The sequence below is a fragment of the Leptonotus elevatus genome, chromosome 7 (assembly GCF_054856555.1).
Source record: "Leptonotus elevatus isolate MCC_2025b chromosome 7, RoL_Lele_1.0, whole genome shotgun sequence".
Lineage (NCBI taxonomy): Eukaryota > Metazoa > Chordata > Actinopteri > Syngnathiformes > Syngnathidae > Leptonotus > Leptonotus elevatus.
Genome location: NC_141245.1, coordinates 26,735,111 through 26,755,812, shown reverse-complemented (window position 1 = coordinate 26,755,812; position 20,702 = coordinate 26,735,111). Strand labels below are relative to the sequence as shown.

Sequence of the window (20,702 nt, the reverse complement as noted above, 5' to 3'; positions counted from 1 at the left end):
GAGATCCGAGCGCTGCAGTGAACGCAAGTCAACAAGCGGCAATTTGGCAAACACGGAACACGCGACCCCAAAAGAATCTCCAAACGTTTCATGGCACAACCAGCTGACGTTTACTTGACTAAACACAAAACAAAGACAATCACACTTCAGATCATTCAAACAAGCAAACTCAATGCTGACATATGACGGAAAATGCCTTTAGCAAGCTAACAGTTAGCATCAAGAGTTGCCCTTTTAGAACCCTTGAAGCAACAAATATTGAAACAATGCATGGACACATAAAGCCCTACTCAGGCATATATTCTTGATCCTCGATGAAAAAACGAATGCTCGCAAGTGGCCGCCATCTTTGAGGAATTTTCTCAAAAACATCGAATAGCCCATCAAATATTTGGGAAATCCCCCACGACAGTTGACAAAAAAAGAAAGATGACGTCACCATTTGTGGCCTGAAAACGGCGTTTTTGGCGTCTGACATGTCATTTTCAGAAACGGAATTTTCAGCTTTTCCCAAGCGGCCGACGACGCCAAAGGCTCCGGGGAACGTGTTGAGGAACGATCCACTTTTACGAGTGGGCTCCGATTTGAAGCCATTTTTGAGCCGAGATCACACAAAAAACGTCCCCGGAAGCCGATAGTTTCCGTTCTTTATTTCTCCGGGAGCCAGCATCCCATTTTTGCTGCATTGTGTTCGGGTTCAAGTGGCCCTTCCGAGCAAACGCCGCCATTTTGGGCAAATCTTGTCATTGTGCTGATTGTGCTGCTGGCATTTGCATTCATTTCAATTGGATGAATTCGACTCTTATCTCGCTGTCAATCGGTCGTATTGTCGGGAAGTTTTAGAAGTTGTTGCGGGTTTGGATGGCGCTGTGCCGGTCTAGAGGATGTGGTTTGTATCGATGACGGCGTTGCTGTTGCCGGTTCCGATGACGTCGTTTATATCGACGGCGTCCGCGTTCACGGCGGGTTCACGGCGGGTTCACAGGCGCTTGGAGCAAACTCTGCAACGACTGATCAAATTTTCCGGCAGGTCCCCGGCTTCGGTCCGAGGTTTGGGTTTGCTGCAAAACAAGTCGACAGGCTTTCAGGTCAGGGTTTTAGCGCGCGCTGCCGTGCGAGCCGACGAGCACCTGAACATGTGACGCGGGTCCAGCGCGGCCAGCCAGTATGAGTACGAGTCGGTGTAGAAGTTGCACGTCCCTCTGCCGTGACACTCGATGAAGGGAATCTTGCGGAAGTTCTCCAGACACGATCCGGGCGACGACAGGGGCTGACCCGAACCTTCCGCCCCCACTCCCGTTTCCTGAAGCCAAAACAGGCTGATCAGCATTTTCCTGGGTCATCAGCGCTTTGGCCCGGCACACACATTGAGACCAGCGTCCCCATTCCACCCGTTCCCGACCAACCACGTATGTGGTCAAAAATGGCCAATAAGATGATCTTGTGGTCTGAGGTATGCCAAGAGTGGATTTGTTCCGATAATCGGGTCCCAATCGGTGACAGTCCTTAAATATGAAACAAACAATAGGCTATTTGTGAGCGAAAAGGCCGACGGGTTTTTGGACTGACGAGAACAAAATGACATCAATCAAGAAATGACCTGACTGAAGTCAGCAAGCAAGCGGCCCGTCATACCCGATGTGCTTTTTTCCCGCTGAAAAGTCGTCGGGTTCCCAGACGGCAGGAAGGATTTGGCAAAGACGGCGAAGCTTTGAAAAATCCTGCAGTGTGCAGCAGGCCAAAGAACAGCAAAAGTAGCTCGCACCGTCGACGGCTACTGACACGAAGGAAAGGAAACGCCGTCTGGAACTCACCATGACGAAGGAGAAGCCCGACCACAGAGAATCCCACCCGGAAGGACAGTCGGGAAGCAAATGCGTCTGACTGTGGACCGTCATTACGTTGGCCGGCGACTCGCACACCGTGCACCTGAAACACACACGTGCGTCGTACATCGCGCACGCACACGCACACGCTCGGCACGATGTGGGTCCTTACCGGCTGATGTAATTCTTCAGGAGTGGACCCGAAATGAAGGGCAAGGCGCTGACTCCTGATTGGTCAGTGGACAGCCAATAGGAGTAGTCGTTGCGTGCGGCGTAGCGACAGGTGCTGTCCGTGTTGCAGAAGAGGAACGGCATGGTGCTGAAACGAGGAAGGCAGCTGCCCAGCGCTCCTGAACGCACGCACGCGACCGCTTGGTTGGGAAAGTCCACATGCGGCCGTTTTTGACGTACATTGCAGACCCGATATGGTGACGGCAAAACGTTCCCTTTGTTCCCAATTGTAAGCGTGAGGCCGCCTCAGAAGGGAGCGGGGCAGCACGTACCCAAGTCCTGCCCGTGAGCCCGGTTGTTGCCGTTGATGAAGAGCAGAGAGAAGCCGCTGTACACCTTGACCGATCCGGACGGGCATTCCGGTACCAGAACGGTCTGACTGTGCCGGCTGAACAGGAAGCCGTCTTTCTCGGGGGAGTCGGCGCACATACCCGGGGGACCCCGCACGCCTTTCGCACCTGAGGGACCCGGTGGACCCGTCACACCTGCAACACGACATTACTTAGTACTCAGAGGCAGTTCTGGTGTGGTGCTGATGGGGGTGTGGTGTTGTTCCACGGCGGTTCTGATGGCATTCCAATGCCATTTAAGTGCGGCTCTGATGTGCTTCTGACATGGTTCTGGTGCAGTTCCAATTTATTTCTGCTGTCATTCTGGTGCGGTTCTGCGATTAGTCTGATTTTTTGTGTTGTTCCGATACCGTTTTTTGGCCCCCGATACCGATTTGGGATATCCAGCTTTGCGGTATCGGCCGATGCCGATACCATACCGATGCCTACGTGTTATTTTTTCTCAACATGAAAAAAGCTGTCCTGCCATTGGTTCAGAGCATTCAAGGGCCAATAGGATATCTTAGCTCGGCATGCGGCGTACACGTCACACATCAGTGATGTCGTGCATTACAAGACACAAGATGCTGCATCCAAAGTCCTACATTAGCATCAAAATGAATGGTGTCGGCATGTGACTTGTTAGTACTCACCGATACCGATACTACTGTTTTAATGCAGTGTTGGGGCCTCTGTTGATACCAGTATCGGTATCGGAACAACACTACTGATTTTGTGCCAAAGTGATTCCGGACAGCGTCTTTTTAGTGTCATGCTAGTCTGGTCCCGGTATTACGATGTGGTGCTGGCGTTGTTCCATTGTAGATGTAGTCCAGTTCTGGTGTGGTTCTCAAAGATGGAGATCAAGCTCTTCCATAATTTTCCCATTTATCGGAACAGATGAACCACGGGAAGACCATTTGGTTTGTCTTACCTCTGAGTCCGGGGTCTCCTCTGTCTCCGGTGTCCCCTTTCAGGCCTGTAAAGCCGGGCCCCCCTGTTCGTCCAGCGCTCCCTCGTCCACCTTTTGGACCTGCAAGCGTCACAAAGAATCACAAGTTGCTTTATTAGGAAATCCTGAAGTGGTTATTCGTCAAACGGATGAAAGGAGTCACCTAGAGCGCCGGTTCTCCCTTGCATTCCTGGGGTCCCTGGTTGTCCTGGCTGGCCCTGACCCCCAGGCAAACCTAGGTCTCCTGCTGAGGCCATCACCTCCCTGGACGCGTCCTCACCTCTCTGCCCTGTAGAGGCGATATTTCAGCAATGTGGTCACAATTCCAGCGGCACCTTGACTTGTTGACTTGAAATGTTCTCATAATATCCACTTTCAAGGGGATCCGTTGACACAATACTACAAGGACGGGTTTGGAAGATTGTTTGAGGAAGGGTTTGTGAAAACGGCGGACGTTCCACAACCTATCAAGTGATGTTTTCCCCCAAATGTATGACACGGGCTGACTAAAAGTGGTCCTACCTCGTCTCCCCGTAGGTCCTGCAGGTCCAGGAGAACCTTTGATGCCCGCTGGACCGCCGTCACCCTTCATGCCTGAGAAATCACAAAAATCCCCAAATGGGACTGACATGTCTCACTTGATGTTTTGCAATTAGCCGGCAAAGAAAAATAACAACACGTCTTACCGACAGGTCCGGTAACCCCAGTATCCCCCATGAAGCCTTTGCGTCCCGGCACTCCCATCGCTCCATCTGGACCCTGAACACATTCCATTCAGATCTTTTGAACACAAACACGAGTGCGACTGTATGCGAGTTTCTATGAGGATGCTGAACCCATACTGACCGGCCTGCCTGGCGGGCCAGGATCACCATGGCAACCAGGGCTTCCTGCATTACCTGTTGCCCCTTTAGATCCCTTCTCTCCTTTAAGACCAGGACCCGGGGGTCCGGGGGGCCCGTGACACCCCGGTGGACCTACGAACAAAGTGGGAAATCACAATTACACGAAAATGATCAATCTACTCTACGATCGAAATACCTCTTGGCCCCCGTTCTCCTGCCAGTCCTTTTCCTCCTTTATCTCCTTCAGTGCAGGGACCCTGCCGGCCGCGAAGACCAGAAGGTCCAGGGGACCCAGGTGGACCAGGGCAACCTGGATTTCCTTCGGGACCAGAAGGCCCTGGATGATCACAAGTACCAGGAGGTCCCTTTTCTCCAACACAGCCTGGGCACAAATGTTGAATTATTTTTGGTCTAAATGAAAAGGACACACATTCCAAACTCACCCGGTGGACCTTTTGTCCCTTCTGCTCCCCTGGCACCGATTCCAGGTTCTGGGAGATTAAGAAACTTCAGGTCAGGTGAGACAGAGACAAATGATGCTCTAAGACAAGGGTTGATCTGAGTCCCTTCACCTCCCATGGCTCCTTTCTCTCCAGAAGGCCCTGGTATGCCATCTTGTCCCTGGTTTCCTCTGGGACCAGATGGACCCGGATTTCCAGGGGCCCCCTTGTTACCTGAAAGGTTTTCACCACGTCAATGTTTCGACTTTTACAGAGAAGCTAACATCCCACTAAAACTGAAGCACCTGTCAGGCCACTAGGTCCTGGAGGTCCGCTGACTCCTGGAGGTCCGTCACAACCTTTATCACCAGGAGAACCTGGAGGACCTAAGATAGAGACTATATTTTCACCCAGACCATTCAAGGAGAACCCAAAGAAACCGAACATTATGACTGAATCAAAAGAGAGACCTTTGCAACCAGCTGGGCCAGCATTTCCTTTAGGGCCGCAAAGACCATGATCTCCTGGAGGACCAAAGACTCCTCTGTCTCCTGGCACCCCCTTTGGACCTGTAGGACCTGCACAAGCTGACTGTCCCTGGAAAAAGAGAATTCAAAGACTGACTGAAAACTTTATGCTGGAGGCAAGATCATGATGGTCTTCTGCTCATGAGGGGTCTGCTGATAGAAGATCATATTTTTGAGGATAAAAGATGATGTATTTGATTGGCAAATGGACATTTGACTTCTGACAATGAAATAAGTCACATTTTTGTTTCCTTTTCCAACGGATTGATTTGGAAATCACTTCCTGCTAGCAAAATGTAATGTTAGAAATGCTAAACCTTTTCTCCAGGATATCCTTTGGGCCCAGGTCCGGGTGAACTGGGTTCCCCTTTTGCACCTTTCAGTCCTTCCGGTCCTTCAATCCCATCAAAACCGGGTTCGCCACAGGGTCCCGCAGAACCTTTTTCACCTTTGCAACCTGTACACAAGACGCAGTCGTCCAGAGTCCTGTAAATTGCCAATTGCCGATCATGTTTGTCATGAAGTGAAATGACTGACCTGGTCTTCCAAGGTCCCCTGGGTTGCCAGGAAGACCGCGAAAACCAGGAAGACCAGTCTCTCCATCTCTACCTGGTTCTCCAGGAGGTCCTGAGAAACAAACACATGTACTGTGTTTCTCCAGACAAATGATCAAATGTGGTCATTATTGCTCATTGATTTATTTCATCGTTGTTTCAATGATTGTTGGCCGTCCCGAGCAAGCGTGAAGCAAAATATGCCTTGACATTCCAGCAAAAACACCTTGAGGTCCAGCTCTTCCTGGTGTGCCGTTGGTGCCGTCAAGACCCGGAGGTCCCGGGGTACCTTGAATGCCTTGAGGACCTGTCAGACCTGGTGGTCCTGAGGACAAAGAGACCGGTGAGAATATGCAGGACTTCGAGTGGTGCAGCAGTTGGACTGAGCGTTCACAGGACTTCACAAGAATCACAACGTGGCCAGGCAATAAAAAACAAATGTGTGTGAATCCTTCTGGATAGCAGGAAGCAAGTGACTCTCGCCGACCTCGAGAAATCCACACAACGACAGACGAGATAGGAAAAAGTACTGTTGGCGACCTGAAAAAAACTTATCGGGCCGTGTTGCCACATACCCCAAGAGCTTTAGGTTTGTTCTTTCAATTGTCTTGCAAAAAATCCAAATGAATCCAGCTGAACTTGTGACAGAGTTAATGTTGCCTAAAGGCGGAGCAACTCAAGTGTGTCTGCTGTTTGCCTCTGGTTGTCTTCATCACGGGGAGTTTAGTTTGAATTTCAGCCTGGCTGAGTAGACTCCAGAGTGAGAACCGTTTCCATGCCAAAAGATAATAATGCATCCGATTTATATAGCGCTTTTCTCGACACTCAAAGACGCTTTACAATGGAACGGATACATTATTCATGCACTCACACATTCACACTGTGGTGGCGGTAAGCTACTTAAGTAGCCACAGCTGCCTGGGGCAGGCTGACGGAAGCGAGGCTGCCTGTGTGCGCCTACGGCCCCTCCGACCACCACCAAACATTTGCACCTGACATACACCAGTGCGAGTAGCACTGTAGCATGTGTGTGAAGTGTCTTGCTCAAGGACACAACAACCCACGTGACTTGTGGAGAGCAGGGATCGGACAGCCGACCTTCTGGTTACTGAACGGCCGTCTCTACACCCTGAGCCACGGCCGCCACGGCCGCCACGGCCGCCACGTCTGTGCCAGCAACGGCAGAAAAGTTGAGCTTGTTGGTGAGATGACAGCCAAGTCGAGCATCGAACAGATTGCATCAATCAATGCCAGCCGCTAGCTTGCGCGCCTTAAAGCTTTTTATGTATTGCCAGTGGCTCTGCCTTGGTCAACTGTCATAGACGGAGAAGGGTTTGTGTACAGGCGGTACCACCTGAGAAAGAGGGACTTTGGCTTTTGCCACCGCAAGAGCCATGGAGAATTGTTGCATAGAATGGAATAGAATACCGGGCTGTCCTGGATCTCCAGGGTCTCCATACATCTGCACAGTGGTCTGCGTTCCTTTTGGTCCCGACTCCCCTCGATCCCCCTGAGGCCCGGGTGGCCCCTGGGAGCCTCTGACACCACTGACACCCTCCTCACCTGAACCAAGAGCCACAGGTTGGGAATTATTTGAAGACAGATGGACAAAACTTGTTTGTGATGGCTTTATGTCACCTTCTGGACCTGGAATCCCAGGCTCTCCTGGTTTCCCGAGGGCCCCTGGACTCCCATGGGTTCCTGGGGGACCTGAGTCTCCCCTTATACCTGGCACACAAACATAAGCATTGCTCTATGTTGGAATGCCAAATTGTTGTCTTATTTCAGTGTGTTCCTGTGCCTTCAATAGGGAACGTTCACATGGCATCCTAACTCAAAACCTTTGCAGAGACACTTACTTTGCCTTTTGCAGACTTATTTCAGCATTTTTTTTTTCCGGAGCAATGTCATTCCCTGATGGGTGACAGACAGACCAAGTGAGCAAGACTAAGACCCTCCTCCATACCTGGACTTCCTGGCTGACCAGTGGTCCCAGTCTGCCCCTTCAGACCGACGCTTCCCTGTAAACCTGGAGTTCCATCGAACCCCGGGACACCAAATGGTCCTGGTGGCCCAATAGCTCCCATGCCTGGCACCCCAAGATCCCCTTTCTCACCCTTTAGGCCACGGCCTCCTGCAGAATAAGACACGTCTTGCACTCAAGACTACTCAAAATGAATCCTGATGGATTTTATACCCGGAAAGCCAATGACTCCCATCAGCCCCTGCTCTCCCACAAGTCCAGGTGCTCCTACAAAACAAGGTCCAATGGGGCCAGGTGGTCCGGGGAGCCCATCCAGACCCTGGGAACCTGAAACACATCACACAGCTGGAAGTGACACATTCAGCATTAAATAGACGGATGGGATAGTAACTAGTTAGCTAGTTAGTTGGTTTGTCGCTGGGATACGTTGCAGACCTACCACAATAAGTGAAAATCCTCAATACAACCAGGGCACCCAACAAAAGACAACAAAGAAAAATTGTAAACAGTTTGGGCGACGTGCGGCAATGGAGGCTCTGCTCATTAAGAGCAAGCAAAGAGTTACGAGGGAGAAAATTGAAGACTGGAAACATTTGCCAAAAGGAAGCAGCGCATCACAGCTTCAAGCTACCTTTGAGACCCGGTGCTCCATCTTGTCCTGTGGACCCTAGAAGTCCAACAGATCCGTGGGGCCCTTGAGACCCCGGCGCTCCCACAGAGCCTTCCTCTCCTTGGGGACCCAATTGGCCCTGCCGGCCCGGAAAACCGAAGCCAGCATTGCCCTGTCACGACAAGATCCACATATGACGAGTTGAGTGATCAGGGCTGGGAGTTCTTACGACGAGTGACTTTTATGTCACCTTAGAGCCGGTTCTTCCCGGTGGTCCTGATGGTCCTGAGCGCCCCTTACTTCCGTAACTTGGAATGCCTGGAGCTCCTGCCACGCCCTTGGATCCTGAGACAAGAATCCAAGAGGTCGCACTTGAATCCAATCGGGAATCAACGTGGTCTAAAAGCTTACCTTTGACTCCTGGAAATCCTAGAGGACCTTGGACAGTAAATCCTTTTTCTCCTGTTTCTCCCTTGGCACCGAGCCATCCCAGAGTTCCAGGAGGTCCTATCGGCCCTGAGATTGTCAGCACAAGAAAAATAAAAAGACTTGATTGGAATCTTTGATGCTCTTTGACACTCATGTCGAAGTTGTCTGGGTCCATTTTGAAGTTACCAAATCAAAACTCAGCCTCACCTTCTGATCCAGGATTGCCAGGCGAACCCTTGACTCCTTTCTGGCCGGGTTCTCCCGGGCTGCTTAAGATGTTAGCAGGAGAACCTTTTTCTCCTGAAACACACCATTTGGACTTTTAGATTCAGCCGTTGGTCCTCCAATAGCACCTAGCCAGTCATACCTGGTTTACCAGGATCTCCCGGCGGGCCCAAAACTCCCACATTGCCTGGTGGTCCTGGAGGTCCGGGAGCACCGATGCCTGGAGGCCCCTGCGGTCCCATTTGTCCTGGTGGCCCTCTGAAACCGGTCACACCATCAGGACCCCTGAATCCTTTGGGTCCTTGTCCCTGAAGACAAATGATGATATTGTGTGCTCCACGTCATCACCCGATGACCGAGATCTCCCCGACTATATGACCCTGAACAGGCTCCATTTGAATCTGTCCTTTGAGCACATTAAGTGTTCTCGCGCACATTCACGATTCCCGACTTATCGATTCACCTGTTTGCTTTTTTTTCTTAAATTTACCATTCATCTGTTTCGGTGCCTCGGTACTATGTTGAAGTCAATTCAGGAGCTTCACATAGACAATTGTAGTGCTTTGTCACCACCTTGTGGCATTTATAGGAAATTGAAAGTGTCACCTACTCATGGATTATCACTATTGACGGCAGGGGTCGCTGCCTCACACCTTCATCAATCCAATCCAATCAAAATGACAGTAGGGAGCGCAAACGGTCAGCTGACGCCTCCCACAACTTAAGTGGCTTACAGTTCCTTGGACAAACTTAAACGCGTTTCCATTATAGCACTTCCACGCTGGAACAGACTCACTTGGCCCTGTCAGAACCTCGTCCGAGGCGGTGATAAAATGGGCCGTGACGTCGCTGTCCTCTGATTGGCTGGCAGATGTAAGCGCGATGCCTCAACTGACGCCACCGTCCACGCCCATTTCCTGCTTTTATAGCCGGCGAGACCAAGCCCCAACAATCCAGTACATGCAGTACACGTACTGTTTTACAACAATCTGCCACCGTATTTACAATTTCACATGGACAATGGATGACATGGTGACGGTTGGAAGGTGGTAAAGGTGTTTGCGAGCTCACGGGCCTCGGGACGGTCGGGCTTGGGGCAGCCGCAGGAGAGTCCGCCATTCAGCTGGCAGTGGGCGTTATAAAGCAATCCATCGCTTTTGATTCATTTAGCACCTTTCATGCATTCAAATGCAACTCAAAGTGCCGAGTGATTAGCTCCGCCATACAATCGAAAGAAAACTCCACCTCCCGCCAACATCCCCATGAGCTCGCCCTCACGATTTAAGAACTATGTGAAAAAGAAATGGCGGGGCACAGAGAAACCATGTCAGGAAAGCAGCCCACGACCACAGGGAGCGCCGCCATTCCAGAGAAGCCCCGGATTGGTCGTGGTGGGCCCCACACAAAGTGAAGAGGCCCCCCCCCCCCCCCCCGCAGCCAAGAGTAGCTCCCAGACGCTCAGGAAAATTTGGACTCCAAGCTTGACTATTTCATGCATTGGTGCGTACGAAATTGTAAATATAGTTAAGGATGGTTGTAAAAAAAACAAACAATATATGTGCACGGGAAATACTGCGCCTCGTCGTCTTAAACGCGGAAAGGGATTGTTGGTCAATACGTGAACGCTTGTTGTGCTCTGCTGGGTTGTGCTTTGCGACGCGGCCCATTCTTCGCTTGAATGGCCACAAATGAGTGAACTGCATTGGCAGAAGCCCGCACGCGTGCGTAGTCGAGGTTTGCACGGTTCAGTTGATCCTGCCCCAAATGATTGCCGCATGTTGTCATGGAAGCGCAACTGAGGCCAAGTGAGGCCAAGTTAGGCCAAGCAAGGCCGCTGTAGGCCCTTCTGATACCTGTCATGGAAAAGTGGTTTTACGAACACAGCTGGCTTTCTTCCAGTTGGATACTCACAGGGTTTCCCTTAGGTCCCAGACTGCCTTTGGGTCCTGGGGCTCCAGGAAGTCCATCTCTACCCTCAAGGCCTGGTGCTCCCGAGTTTCCTGGGTCCCCAACTTCCCCCTTTTGCCCCAATCTCCTCATAATCCCAGGCTCCCCCATGAGACCATGACGTCCCGGCAGTCCTGGCATACCAAAGAGGCCCTGCAGGGCCAGACGGATACACAAATCTTTTGCCAGCTGTCCTCAAGTCTGGGGTGTGTGATTCTGGGCTTCTAAGCATCCAACAAATTCAGGATGAGGCTGAACTGAACTCACCTGTGGGCCAGGTGCTCCAGCCATACCTTTGGGACCTGTTTCGCCTTTGGGCCCTGCAGCGCCAAGTGCACCTGGGGCACCAAAGAGCACAAGCAAGTCTTTCGAGCGGTACCTTGACTTACCAGGGCCTTGCGATTGGCTGACGACCATTTCAGGGTCGACCTTTGCCCAACGGCACCCTCACGACACAAGTGAGGACGAGCAGCATAGAAAATGGATGGATGGATTTGATGATGACATCTAACGATATACGCCGCCAATGACATCCTTCCATTTTCTACACACCGGTCCCACCTGGTCCCACCTGGGCCGACATTGGGCGACAATCAAGGACTGTCACGTCTCCTTGTTGACTTTATGGACAGAATTGTCAACAATCAGTGTTAGGATGCAGGTATTATTTTTGTCCACTCAGGGTCGCTATCGTCACATTCTAAACTGTTGTGTTTGTGACGTGAAATGATTCAATTGAATTAGCTAATTATGTTTACCGTAGACGTGTAATTGCGCGATTTAAGCACTTGTGCTTTTTATGAAGTGAGAAATGATCCCGATTCGGTCTTCTATCTTTCCTCCTGGCTCGCGCTCATTGCTACGTGAGTCCGGGCGGAACCATAATCATGGCAAAATCTCTTCATATGACAAATAATGCACAATATAAATAATCAAATGTCAGCCATGTACTAAACCCGCAAAAAGGTGATCCGAAGGACGTATGAATGCAGTTACGAGCTCGGTCACAGAAGCAGTTCAACTCATAAGTCAAGGTATCACTCCATCTTGTGTGGTGATTTTTATTTCATTTTTACCTTTGAGCCCATCTGCGCCTGGTCCTCCCGGCTGGCCCGGTGGTCCGGGGGATCCCACGGCAACAGGGCAGACCGAGCACAGTGCCCCCTTCTCACCTGCCGAGCAAACGATAGCCACCTAATGTTGTGCTCGCTCTTTTGATGTCGCGTGCTCTCACCTTCCAGGCCTTCCCGCCCTGCGGTCCCGGGAGATCCGATCTGGCCTTTGCCACCTTTGGCGCCTGGGAATCCGACAGCGCCTTGCAGGAAGTCTGGCATGCAAGTCGGCACATTAGTATCTTATTTCCACGCAAGTTAGTTAGCAGCCAAGTCAGACCAACGACTGAGCAACTTTGCATTTTGTATTTGGGCCTGACTGCTTGTCCCGGCTCTCCTTGCCCACATGCAAGGGCATAACAGTAGTTGCTACTTTCCTTTTGGCTTCACTCTCGCAGCAGGTGTATCTGAGGCTTGCTTGTATTTCCAATTTTGTCTCACAAGACCAAGCAAAAAAAAAAAGAATCAACTAAGAGACGGCTCAAAACTGTGTCGGTTGGGGTACAAGCAAGTCAAATATATCAAACACAAACACCACCTGCTATTCCTGGATTTCCTGGTTCTCCTTCAGGTCCAGGGCCTCCGGGAACCCCTGTTGGTCCCGGAGGCCCAATGACGACGGGCCCAGTTTCCCCTTGCTCTCCTTTAGATCCTGCAAAGCCTGGTGGCCCCCGAGGGCCCGGCTGACCAGTCGGACCCTCCCCTAAAGAGCAGATAGGTGCCTAGGGTCAATTATCCTGAGAACTATCGCTAATGAAGAGTCTTCTGATTGGTCGCTGCAGGATACCTCGCTCGCCCTTCAGTCCGGGAAAACCCACAAGTCCTGAAAGAGTCACCGAAGAAGATTAGACACGTGACGCTACCTGGGCAAGTTCAAGATTCTTCAGACAGAAGCTTGACGGTACCTGGCTCTCCAGGCGCTCCTGGAGTTCCAGGGGGCGCGGGAGGCCCGGTCTGGCCTTTCACGAATGCATACTTCCAGAATATCTGGTGAAGAAAAGGTTTCTAAACACATGAAGCCACGCCCCTTTTAGCCAGACCACGTCCCCCCCCAATACACAGAAACAGAAACCCTTCCTCAGGTGGGTCCAGGAAGCCTCACCTCGCCCGGAAAACCAGGAGGACCAAAGTCGCCTTTCTCACCCTCAACACAAAACAAAACACATGTTGTTGGTAACTTTTTGTTTTTAGTGACATCGCTTTAAAAAGAACACAAAAATATTATTTTTTTATTCTGAAAATTCTTCTATTGGTGTGGGGGTCTGACTGCAAATCCACGAGTAATAGAGTACATGAAGGCACCTTTCAAAAGGGGAGCTTTGGACAAAAACTAAAATACTGTGAATCAAGCACAGCCTTCCACAAATAACGGGGGGGGGGGGGGGGGGGGGAATGGGGGGTCAGGTTCCCACCCCTACAAGCCCCGAACTGTTGGATCCACGACTGGTGAACTGGAAATATGCGAGGCTTCACTGCTTTTGCAGAAAAATAATAGTAACTTTTTTGGCGGTAAATAAAATTGTCTTTTTATTGGGAAAGAAACTTTTGTTGTTGAAAAGTGACACTGAAAAAAAAATGCAAAAACAATTCGTTTATAAAATGTTGGGAAAAAAACGTTCTTTAAAAAACTCAAATGTTTTTGCTGAGGAATAAATAAATAGATAAACAAACAAGTATTTTGTACTTACCTGTACTCCATCGATGCCCGGGGGGCCCACAAAGCCACGAGGCCCCGGTTCTCCCTGCGGATGCAAGCAAATGCGTCATCTTGTTATCCGGCACGGCAAACGGCAGCCGGCGTTGCCGTCCTCACCGGTTGGCCCAGTTCTCCGGGGACGCCGTCCTTTCCTGCTTTTCCCTGAAAAAGACACGCGAGACGTTACGCTCCTCGACGGCGCTCACCCGCAACGTCACCGTCGCGGAAACATCGATTGCGCCTGGAGCGGCGGAGGTTGCCTTACCGGTGATCCCGGCTCCCCTCGCCGGCCCGCCTCGCCTTTTATCCCCGATCTTCCCGCCAGACCCTGACGAGCCAAAACCTCACGTCGCTCACAAAACAAGAGACGAGAGCAAGAACTGCAGAATGCTGGAAAAACTTACGGGACGTCCAGCGCAACCTTTAGCTCCGACCTCACCCGGCTCACCCTGAAACCATCCCAGCGGGATCATCAGTGAACGGGTGGACCCATGAATGAGTGAATGAATGGACGCATGCAAAAATGGAAGAACAGACACATTAACGGATGCAAGGATTCTGGACTGGATGAAGACGCATGACAGGATGAATGAACAGAGGAATTCATAAATAATGGCTGGGTGAATGCTTGGATGGATGAATGAATATATGGATGAGTGACTTATTTCATGGATGAATGATGAATAGATGACAACTAATCTCCCTTCAATCAATAATTGAACGCATGAATACACGAATGGGTGAGTTGAACGAGTGGTGAAACGAATGACCGTATGGATGAATGAATGGTTGAATTGATGAACAAATAAACGACTACACCACAGGATGAATGGATGAATAGATGATTTGACAAAATTAAGGAAAGAAAGGCGAAATGAAGGGATGAATGAATGCAAGGACGAGGACGGACCTTGAGTTCTTTGGGCCCCTCGGCATACAATTTGATTCCTTTCTGTCCCGGGATCCCGACCGGTCCGCGATCTCCCTTCAAGCAGAACCGTCATGAAAATTTGGACCAACGTCCGAAAGCGCTGGACCTTCCGGACCCACTCACCTTCAGGCCTTGTGGACCTGGACTGACTGGACTGGGACCTTCTTGACCCTGACTCACAACACACACAGACACACACACATTCAAGCTTGTGGCTAGCGTAGCGGCCGGCTAGCGCTGGCATATGATTCCGATCTGGCTGACCTTCTCTCCCGACGACCCCGGGAACCCTGGACGTCCCTGCCCATGAACGACAACAAAACATTAGCCGTCATCTGATTGGACGCTAGCGCTGTTACAGAGAAAACTAAGAAGGATTGCAAGCGTACAGGAAGTCCAGCAGGTCCTGAAGGTCCCGGGAAGCCCGCAGGACCCGGATCTCCTCTCAAGCCCTGCGCCACAAACGGGTCAGTCAGCGGAATTCAAGCATTTTTCTCATTGTTTTGCTTCAACTGAACGGACATGGTGCTGCTCCTTCTGGCCACCTGGGGGCAGTCAATGTCAGACAAACGCGTATACACGGCCGCTCCTCATTCTTGCGCAAGTCAGCCGCACTAATGCGAGTCATTCTTGGCAGAGGATCAAGCATATATGCCTCTGCCGTCCATCTTCATTTGCTTTAAGCGTCACAATACCGCCACGCAGATTCTATTGAATAGCGCCCGTCCAGTTTCCCATGATTGTCTTTGCTTTTCTTTTGCTTGACTCTCACCTTCAACCACCTTTCAGTATATTGTTGAATTTTTCACTTTTGGATGTTTTTGTTTGTTGTATGCGTTTGCAAAGCCCAATATGAAATGGATGAATTCTAATTATTGCTATCTGCCAAACCGCCGCCGTGCGCGAAGGGACTTGAGGCGCTGGCAGCACACGGCGCTCGTACCTCAAGTTTGGACTGCAGGTCAAAGCAAAAACGCGGCCGACGGACGTGTCGTACTTCGAATATCTTGTAAATGGCCTCACACGGGGCACCACTGGATAGCGAGTGGGCAGTTGGCAATGATGAATAAATGAATTATTCATCGCTCCTCCCTCCCCAGTGCAAGAGACGCAATTCTATAGAGTGGACTATTTTCTTCCTTCCCTGAAAATTCCTCGCTGGTCATTCTGGAGTCAGGAATGAGAGAATCACTCTGAAGTAGGTCTGAAATGATGAATCCAATGTTCTTAAACAGTATGTTGGTATTTCGTAAAAACAAAATTAATTTAAAAAAAAAACACGACTTGGGCAACATTAATGATATCATTGCTGCCACATAATTACAATGTCACAAATAAATATTGAACAAATAAATCAATTATTATAAGGTTGTATTATTTAAATGTATGGTTTTACAAAATTAATCCGAACTTGTATCCATCTGTTTGTTGCTTTACTTATGAACAAAATATTTTCACCTCATGAATTTGTCTTAAGCTGGAAAGAGAAAATGTATTTTCAGCATCACCTTGTCTCCATCTGGTCCTCGTGCTCCTTGTGCGCCTTTGATATCGGCAGACTCGGGAAAGAGGGGCGAGTCTCCCTGGAAGAAAGCAAAAAAATTCAGACGGGAACGTAGAATGGTCAGAAAGTCTCGGGTCCGAGCGGAGCCTCAAACCTTTTCTCCTCGCGGCCCCGGGTGACCCTGAAAACATAACGCTGCCGTTAGCTGGGATTATTAGCCACGTTAGCGTCAGGTGTACAAACTCACGCGTAGGCCGACCAGTCCTGGCATTCCGGGAAAGCCGGGGAAGCCGTCCGCACCCTGGAAGGAAAAGTGATGACGTTACAAGTCGGCTTTGGGGGAATGTTCATGGGAATTTTTACGTGAGAATTTGACCAAGATGCCAAATTCCAAATTGAAACATTTGGTTTTGCCTCGAGGTGCAACAATTAATTGACAGCTAATGGACTCGGAAAAGAAGCTGCGATGGGTCACCGACGCAGCTACCTGGGTTCCATTGCATCCTGGGAGTCCCGCTTGGCCTGCCGAACCTTCGCTGCCCGGAAGTCCCTGAAAGATGACAAAGAGTACAAAAAAGAAACAAAATGTCGCATTTCGTCTCGTCACGTTGGGAAAGTCAGTCAGGCGCTCAACTCACCGGAAGGCCGGGAGGGCTGGGAAAACCTGAAGGGCCTGGAACGCCCTGAACGCACATCGTCATCATCATCGTCATCATCATCATCATCATCATCATCATCGTCATCGTCATCGTCATCGTCATCATCATCGTCATCGTCATCGTCATCATCATCGTCGTCGTCGTCATCATCGTCATCATCATCATCATCATCATCGTCGTCATCATCATCATCATCATCGTCATCGTCGTCATCGTCATCCTCATCCTCATCGTCATCGTCATTATCATCGTCATCGTCATCATCATCATCATCGTCGTCATCATCATCGTCATCATCGTCATCATCATCATCATCATCGTCGTCATCATCGTCGTCATCATCATCGTCATCATCATCATCGTCGTCGTCGTCGTCATCATCATCGTCATCATCATCGTCATCGTCATCATCGTTGTCATCATCGTCATCATCATCATAATCATCATCATCATCATCGTCATCGTCATCGTCATCGTCATCGTCATCGTCATCGTCGTCGTCGTCATCATCGTCATCATCATCATCATCATCATCATCGTCGTCATCATCATCATCGTCATCGTCATCGTCGTCATCGTCATCCTCATCCTCATCGTCATCATCATCATCATCGTCATCATCGTCGTCATCATCATCGTCATCATCATCATCATCATCGTCGTCATCATCGTCGTCATCATCATCATCATCGTCATCATCATCGTCATCATCATCATCATCATCGTCGTCGTCGTCGTCATCATCATCGTCATCGTCATCATCGTTGTCATCATCGTCATCATCATCGTCATCGTCGTCATCGTCGTCATCATCGTCATCATCATCATCATCGTCATCATCATCATCGTCGTCGTCGTCGTCGTCATCATCATCATCATCATCATCATCATCATCATCATCATCATGGCGATCTTCCTACCCGAGAGCCTTTGAATCCCGCCGGTCCCACGAAGCCCTGCCGACCCTGCGAGCGCCGTGACGACGACATCCATCATTACTATTTTCATTTTTGTGGTTACGATTGTGATTGTGATGTCATATCGGACATTACACACGCACACCCTGACCTTAAGTCCGTTTAGTCCTTGGCTGCCCTCGTTGCCAGGGTAACCGACGAGTCCGGGAAGGCCGTCGTATCCCTGGTAACCGGCCCCCCCCTGAGCACGATGAAGCATCATCAGGCCACGTGACGTCACACATTTGTGTACACGAACGATCGTTGTGGACTTGCAAACGTGTCTTTGAGCGCATCGCGTTTGGACAAAACAACAACATATTCTGCAGCATTTCGGACAAAGACCACATTTGCGGTCCCTTCTCAAGGTTTCTCATTTTTCGCCTGATGGCTTTTTGTTTTTGTTTTTCTTGCCCTCTTGCGGTTCGATGAGGGGACGTCGTTGATTTTTGTCAACTGAGGGCGTGTGAAGCCCTTTGAGACTCGCGTGTGATTAAGGGCAATAGAAATAAACTCTCTTTTTTGCAATTGCCACAAACATGTCAGAACACTCAAAACGGATGTTCAATAAAAGCAACACAATCGTCACACGTGCATGAAATCACACAACATCTGTGGAATTGAATAATCCAAATTCACATCATGTAAATAAAGCTCTTTTTTTTAACTGGTTGAAACAAAATTCAGGCGACGTGTGTGTAAACCTTTGCGGTGACAGCAGGCCACCACTGGGGAGCAGTAGAGAGTTGGCAGTGGCTCGCGACAGCCACTTGGCTTCCCGTCCAATGGGGTCGATGGGCGGACTCACGACGAGCGCGGAGGTGGGCAATGTGGGGCAATGTGGGTCCTGGGGGGCCGCAGTCCTGCGGGTTTTGGAGCTTTCTCACTTCCAACACAGCTGATTCCAATCAACAGGATGGTTATCAGGCTTATGCAGATGAGCTGATCATTTATCAGCTGTGTTGGAGAAGGGAAACATTTAAAACCTGCAGGACTCCGGCCCTCGATGCCCACCTCTGGACGAGCGTAAGTCACACGCCTACTTATGGCGTTTCCGGTTACTGTTGCAATGTAATACAATACTTGCTCACTGCCACCCTGGTCGCCCTCAACGGTGCGTTCCCGTCGATGGCTGCTCGCGTCTCCGTCTACTGACGCACTCGGAGACGACTCGGACAACTGAGACACTCGCACCCCTTAACGGGAACGCACCGTTAAGGGGCACACGAGCGGCAGTGCGAGTATTGGGACACGGCCTATTACGTCGCAACAGTAAGCGGAAACAGCGCGGGTGTGTGACTTATGCAAGTCGGAAGTCCCGCCTCCTCTGTGGCATCGACGCATTTGCAAACAGGAAGTCATTGGGCTGCAACTTGTACGACGCGTTTCTACCTATCAAGGGAGGTTCCGAAAGCGCTTGACTCCTCATTCGCCTCCTGATGAGGCGGCATCAAGGACACTTTGACACGGGCGCAAGGATCGAACCCGCAACCTCTGGATCGGGAGACGAGTCCGTCGCCGGACCGCTGAGTCCGACATTAAATCAAACCTACCTGACCTCGCTTGGAAAATGCGGACTAAACATTTGAAAATATGACATTCAAGATTTGCGGTGGCTTCTTGCGACGACGCATTTTTAAAAAACACTTATTCAGTGTGTGAGTTTTTCCATGTTTGATGTGTGTGCAACCGAACTATTTAAAAAAAAAAAAACATGCAACCTTCACACGCGTGTGATCATCTTTGCATGTTTGATGGGCAACATGGCCGCCACCAAACTTTTTTTTTCCATTTGAAGAAAATATCCAAATAAAAAATTGATCATCATCAAAAGTCATTTTGTCGCCTGGCACTCACCTTCTGACCTTTGACCCCGTCGCAATGACACGGCCACTTCCTGCTGCACTCGCACGCCTGCACAAACGACAAATGGTGACACGTCAGCAACACGAGCGTCGCTGTTGTGACCACGTCTCGTCTCGTTGGCTTTTTTTTCTTTCTTTCTTATCTTTGGTAGACATTTGCAAGTGGAGCTGAACCCAAACATCGTCTTTTCTCCTTTCACACGACGGCCGGCGCGCTCTTATCTGGGTCCCGGTCTTATCTGGGTCCCGGTCTGGCATGTTGCGATCCCGTCTGAACTGGTGCCACCATCTTGCGGTCACGTCGTCATGTACGCACACGTTACGCGCGTTTGTCATGGCCTTTCAAGTCGTTTCAGCCTCGCCACCGCCGCCGCCGCCGCCGCCGCCGCCGCCGACTCCCGCATGTGAAAAGGCACCGAGGCGACAGTCAAGCGTCAACAAACATTTGTTCAGGGTCCACAGCAAATTGGGCCCCAGCTATGCCAAATCCTAAGCAACAACTATTGGCATCCTCCAATTTTGTGTGCCGCTTCCTGCTCCTCCTAACCGCCATGACGGGGGTGGGGGGGGGGGGGGGGGGTCCTGACGGGGCCCCCCTGTCCCTCAATAACTTCTACTTGTCACCTCCAGCACTCCTTTTGCTGCTGCTGCTGCTAAAAAATGCCACCAATGATGGCAACGGGTGCCATGCGCGCGCCTCGGGCAGCCACGTGCTTGAGTTGGTCACCTGCACGCGCGCGCGCACGCACGCGCAGACGGGACGCGCTCAGGGCTTGCGTTTTTGCGTATTTGCTGGTGGCGCAGCAGCGAACAACAAGCGGAGTCGCGTGTTGCAGCCTGCGTGACTTTTGTTGTGTCTGCAACACGAGGACTCTGCCGGGCTCGCGCGCATGCGCCCGTGCGTGCGCGCGAGCCGACAAGTCGTCCGGAGTTTTTGAAAAGATGCTTGCCGATATTTGGGGAAGAAGAGAAGAATTAGGAACTGCAAAAGGACATTTACGTCAAGCAAAGCCACCATCAGCGGAGACGTGAAAAGTTCAAAGTGCGTTTTTGCTTCTCTCTGCCAGGGGCTTGCAGGGT

The 20,702-nt window shown here is 50.5% G+C and overlaps 1 protein-coding gene across 1 annotated transcript in view; it reads right to left on the bottom strand.

Annotated features, from left to right (window-relative positions):
* Nucleotides 1-86: 86 nt before the first annotated feature.
* col4a3 (collagen, type IV, alpha 3) overlaps nt 87-20,702 on the bottom strand; it is a 23,182-nt gene continuing 2,566 nt past the window's right edge. Inside the window, exons 3-53 of the mRNA XM_086079797.1 lie at nt 19,615-19,671; nt 17,870-17,959; nt 17,722-17,766; nt 16,781-16,825; nt 16,630-16,692; nt 16,390-16,443; nt 16,297-16,323; nt 16,147-16,221; nt 15,028-15,090; nt 14,903-14,938; nt 14,762-14,809; nt 14,618-14,692; nt 14,112-14,156; nt 13,973-14,035; nt 13,825-13,869; nt 13,700-13,753; nt 13,114-13,155; nt 12,917-12,998; nt 12,799-12,834; nt 12,550-12,714; nt 12,134-12,226; nt 11,976-12,071; nt 11,167-11,237; nt 10,864-11,052; nt 9,095-9,260; nt 8,935-9,027; nt 8,710-8,814; nt 8,549-8,643; nt 8,320-8,470; nt 7,902-8,015; nt 7,671-7,838; nt 7,343-7,432; nt 7,133-7,267; nt 5,931-6,029; nt 5,688-5,777; nt 5,468-5,607; nt 5,094-5,220; nt 4,929-5,009; nt 4,756-4,857; nt 4,627-4,674; nt 4,380-4,565; nt 4,185-4,315; nt 4,025-4,097; nt 3,861-3,932; nt 3,502-3,627; nt 3,321-3,419; nt 2,330-2,542; nt 1,999-2,176; nt 1,815-1,929; nt 1,131-1,303; nt 87-1,061 (exon numbers count right to left, since the gene is read on the bottom strand). Of these exons, the coding sequence (XP_085935923.1) occupies nt 980-1,061; nt 1,131-1,303; nt 1,815-1,929; nt 1,999-2,176; nt 2,330-2,542; nt 3,321-3,419; nt 3,502-3,627; nt 3,861-3,932; nt 4,025-4,097; nt 4,185-4,315; nt 4,380-4,565; nt 4,627-4,674; nt 4,756-4,857; nt 4,929-5,009; nt 5,094-5,220; nt 5,468-5,607; nt 5,688-5,777; nt 5,931-6,029; nt 7,133-7,267; nt 7,343-7,432; nt 7,671-7,838; nt 7,902-8,015; nt 8,320-8,470; nt 8,549-8,643; nt 8,710-8,814; nt 8,935-9,027; nt 9,095-9,260; nt 10,864-11,052; nt 11,167-11,237; nt 11,976-12,071; nt 12,134-12,226; nt 12,550-12,714; nt 12,799-12,834; nt 12,917-12,998; nt 13,114-13,155; nt 13,700-13,753; nt 13,825-13,869; nt 13,973-14,035; nt 14,112-14,156; nt 14,618-14,692; nt 14,762-14,809; nt 14,903-14,938; nt 15,028-15,090; nt 16,147-16,221; nt 16,297-16,323; nt 16,390-16,443; nt 16,630-16,692; nt 16,781-16,825; nt 17,722-17,766; nt 17,870-17,959; nt 19,615-19,671 (4,911 nt within the window). The 3' untranslated portion in view covers nt 87-979. The remainder of the gene's footprint in view (nt 1,062-1,130; nt 1,304-1,814; nt 1,930-1,998; nt 2,177-2,329; nt 2,543-3,320; nt 3,420-3,501; nt 3,628-3,860; nt 3,933-4,024; nt 4,098-4,184; nt 4,316-4,379; nt 4,566-4,626; nt 4,675-4,755; nt 4,858-4,928; nt 5,010-5,093; nt 5,221-5,467; nt 5,608-5,687; nt 5,778-5,930; nt 6,030-7,132; nt 7,268-7,342; nt 7,433-7,670; nt 7,839-7,901; nt 8,016-8,319; nt 8,471-8,548; nt 8,644-8,709; nt 8,815-8,934; nt 9,028-9,094; nt 9,261-10,863; nt 11,053-11,166; nt 11,238-11,975; nt 12,072-12,133; nt 12,227-12,549; nt 12,715-12,798; nt 12,835-12,916; nt 12,999-13,113; nt 13,156-13,699; nt 13,754-13,824; nt 13,870-13,972; nt 14,036-14,111; nt 14,157-14,617; nt 14,693-14,761; nt 14,810-14,902; nt 14,939-15,027; nt 15,091-16,146; nt 16,222-16,296; nt 16,324-16,389; nt 16,444-16,629; nt 16,693-16,780; nt 16,826-17,721; nt 17,767-17,869; nt 17,960-19,614; nt 19,672-20,702) is intronic.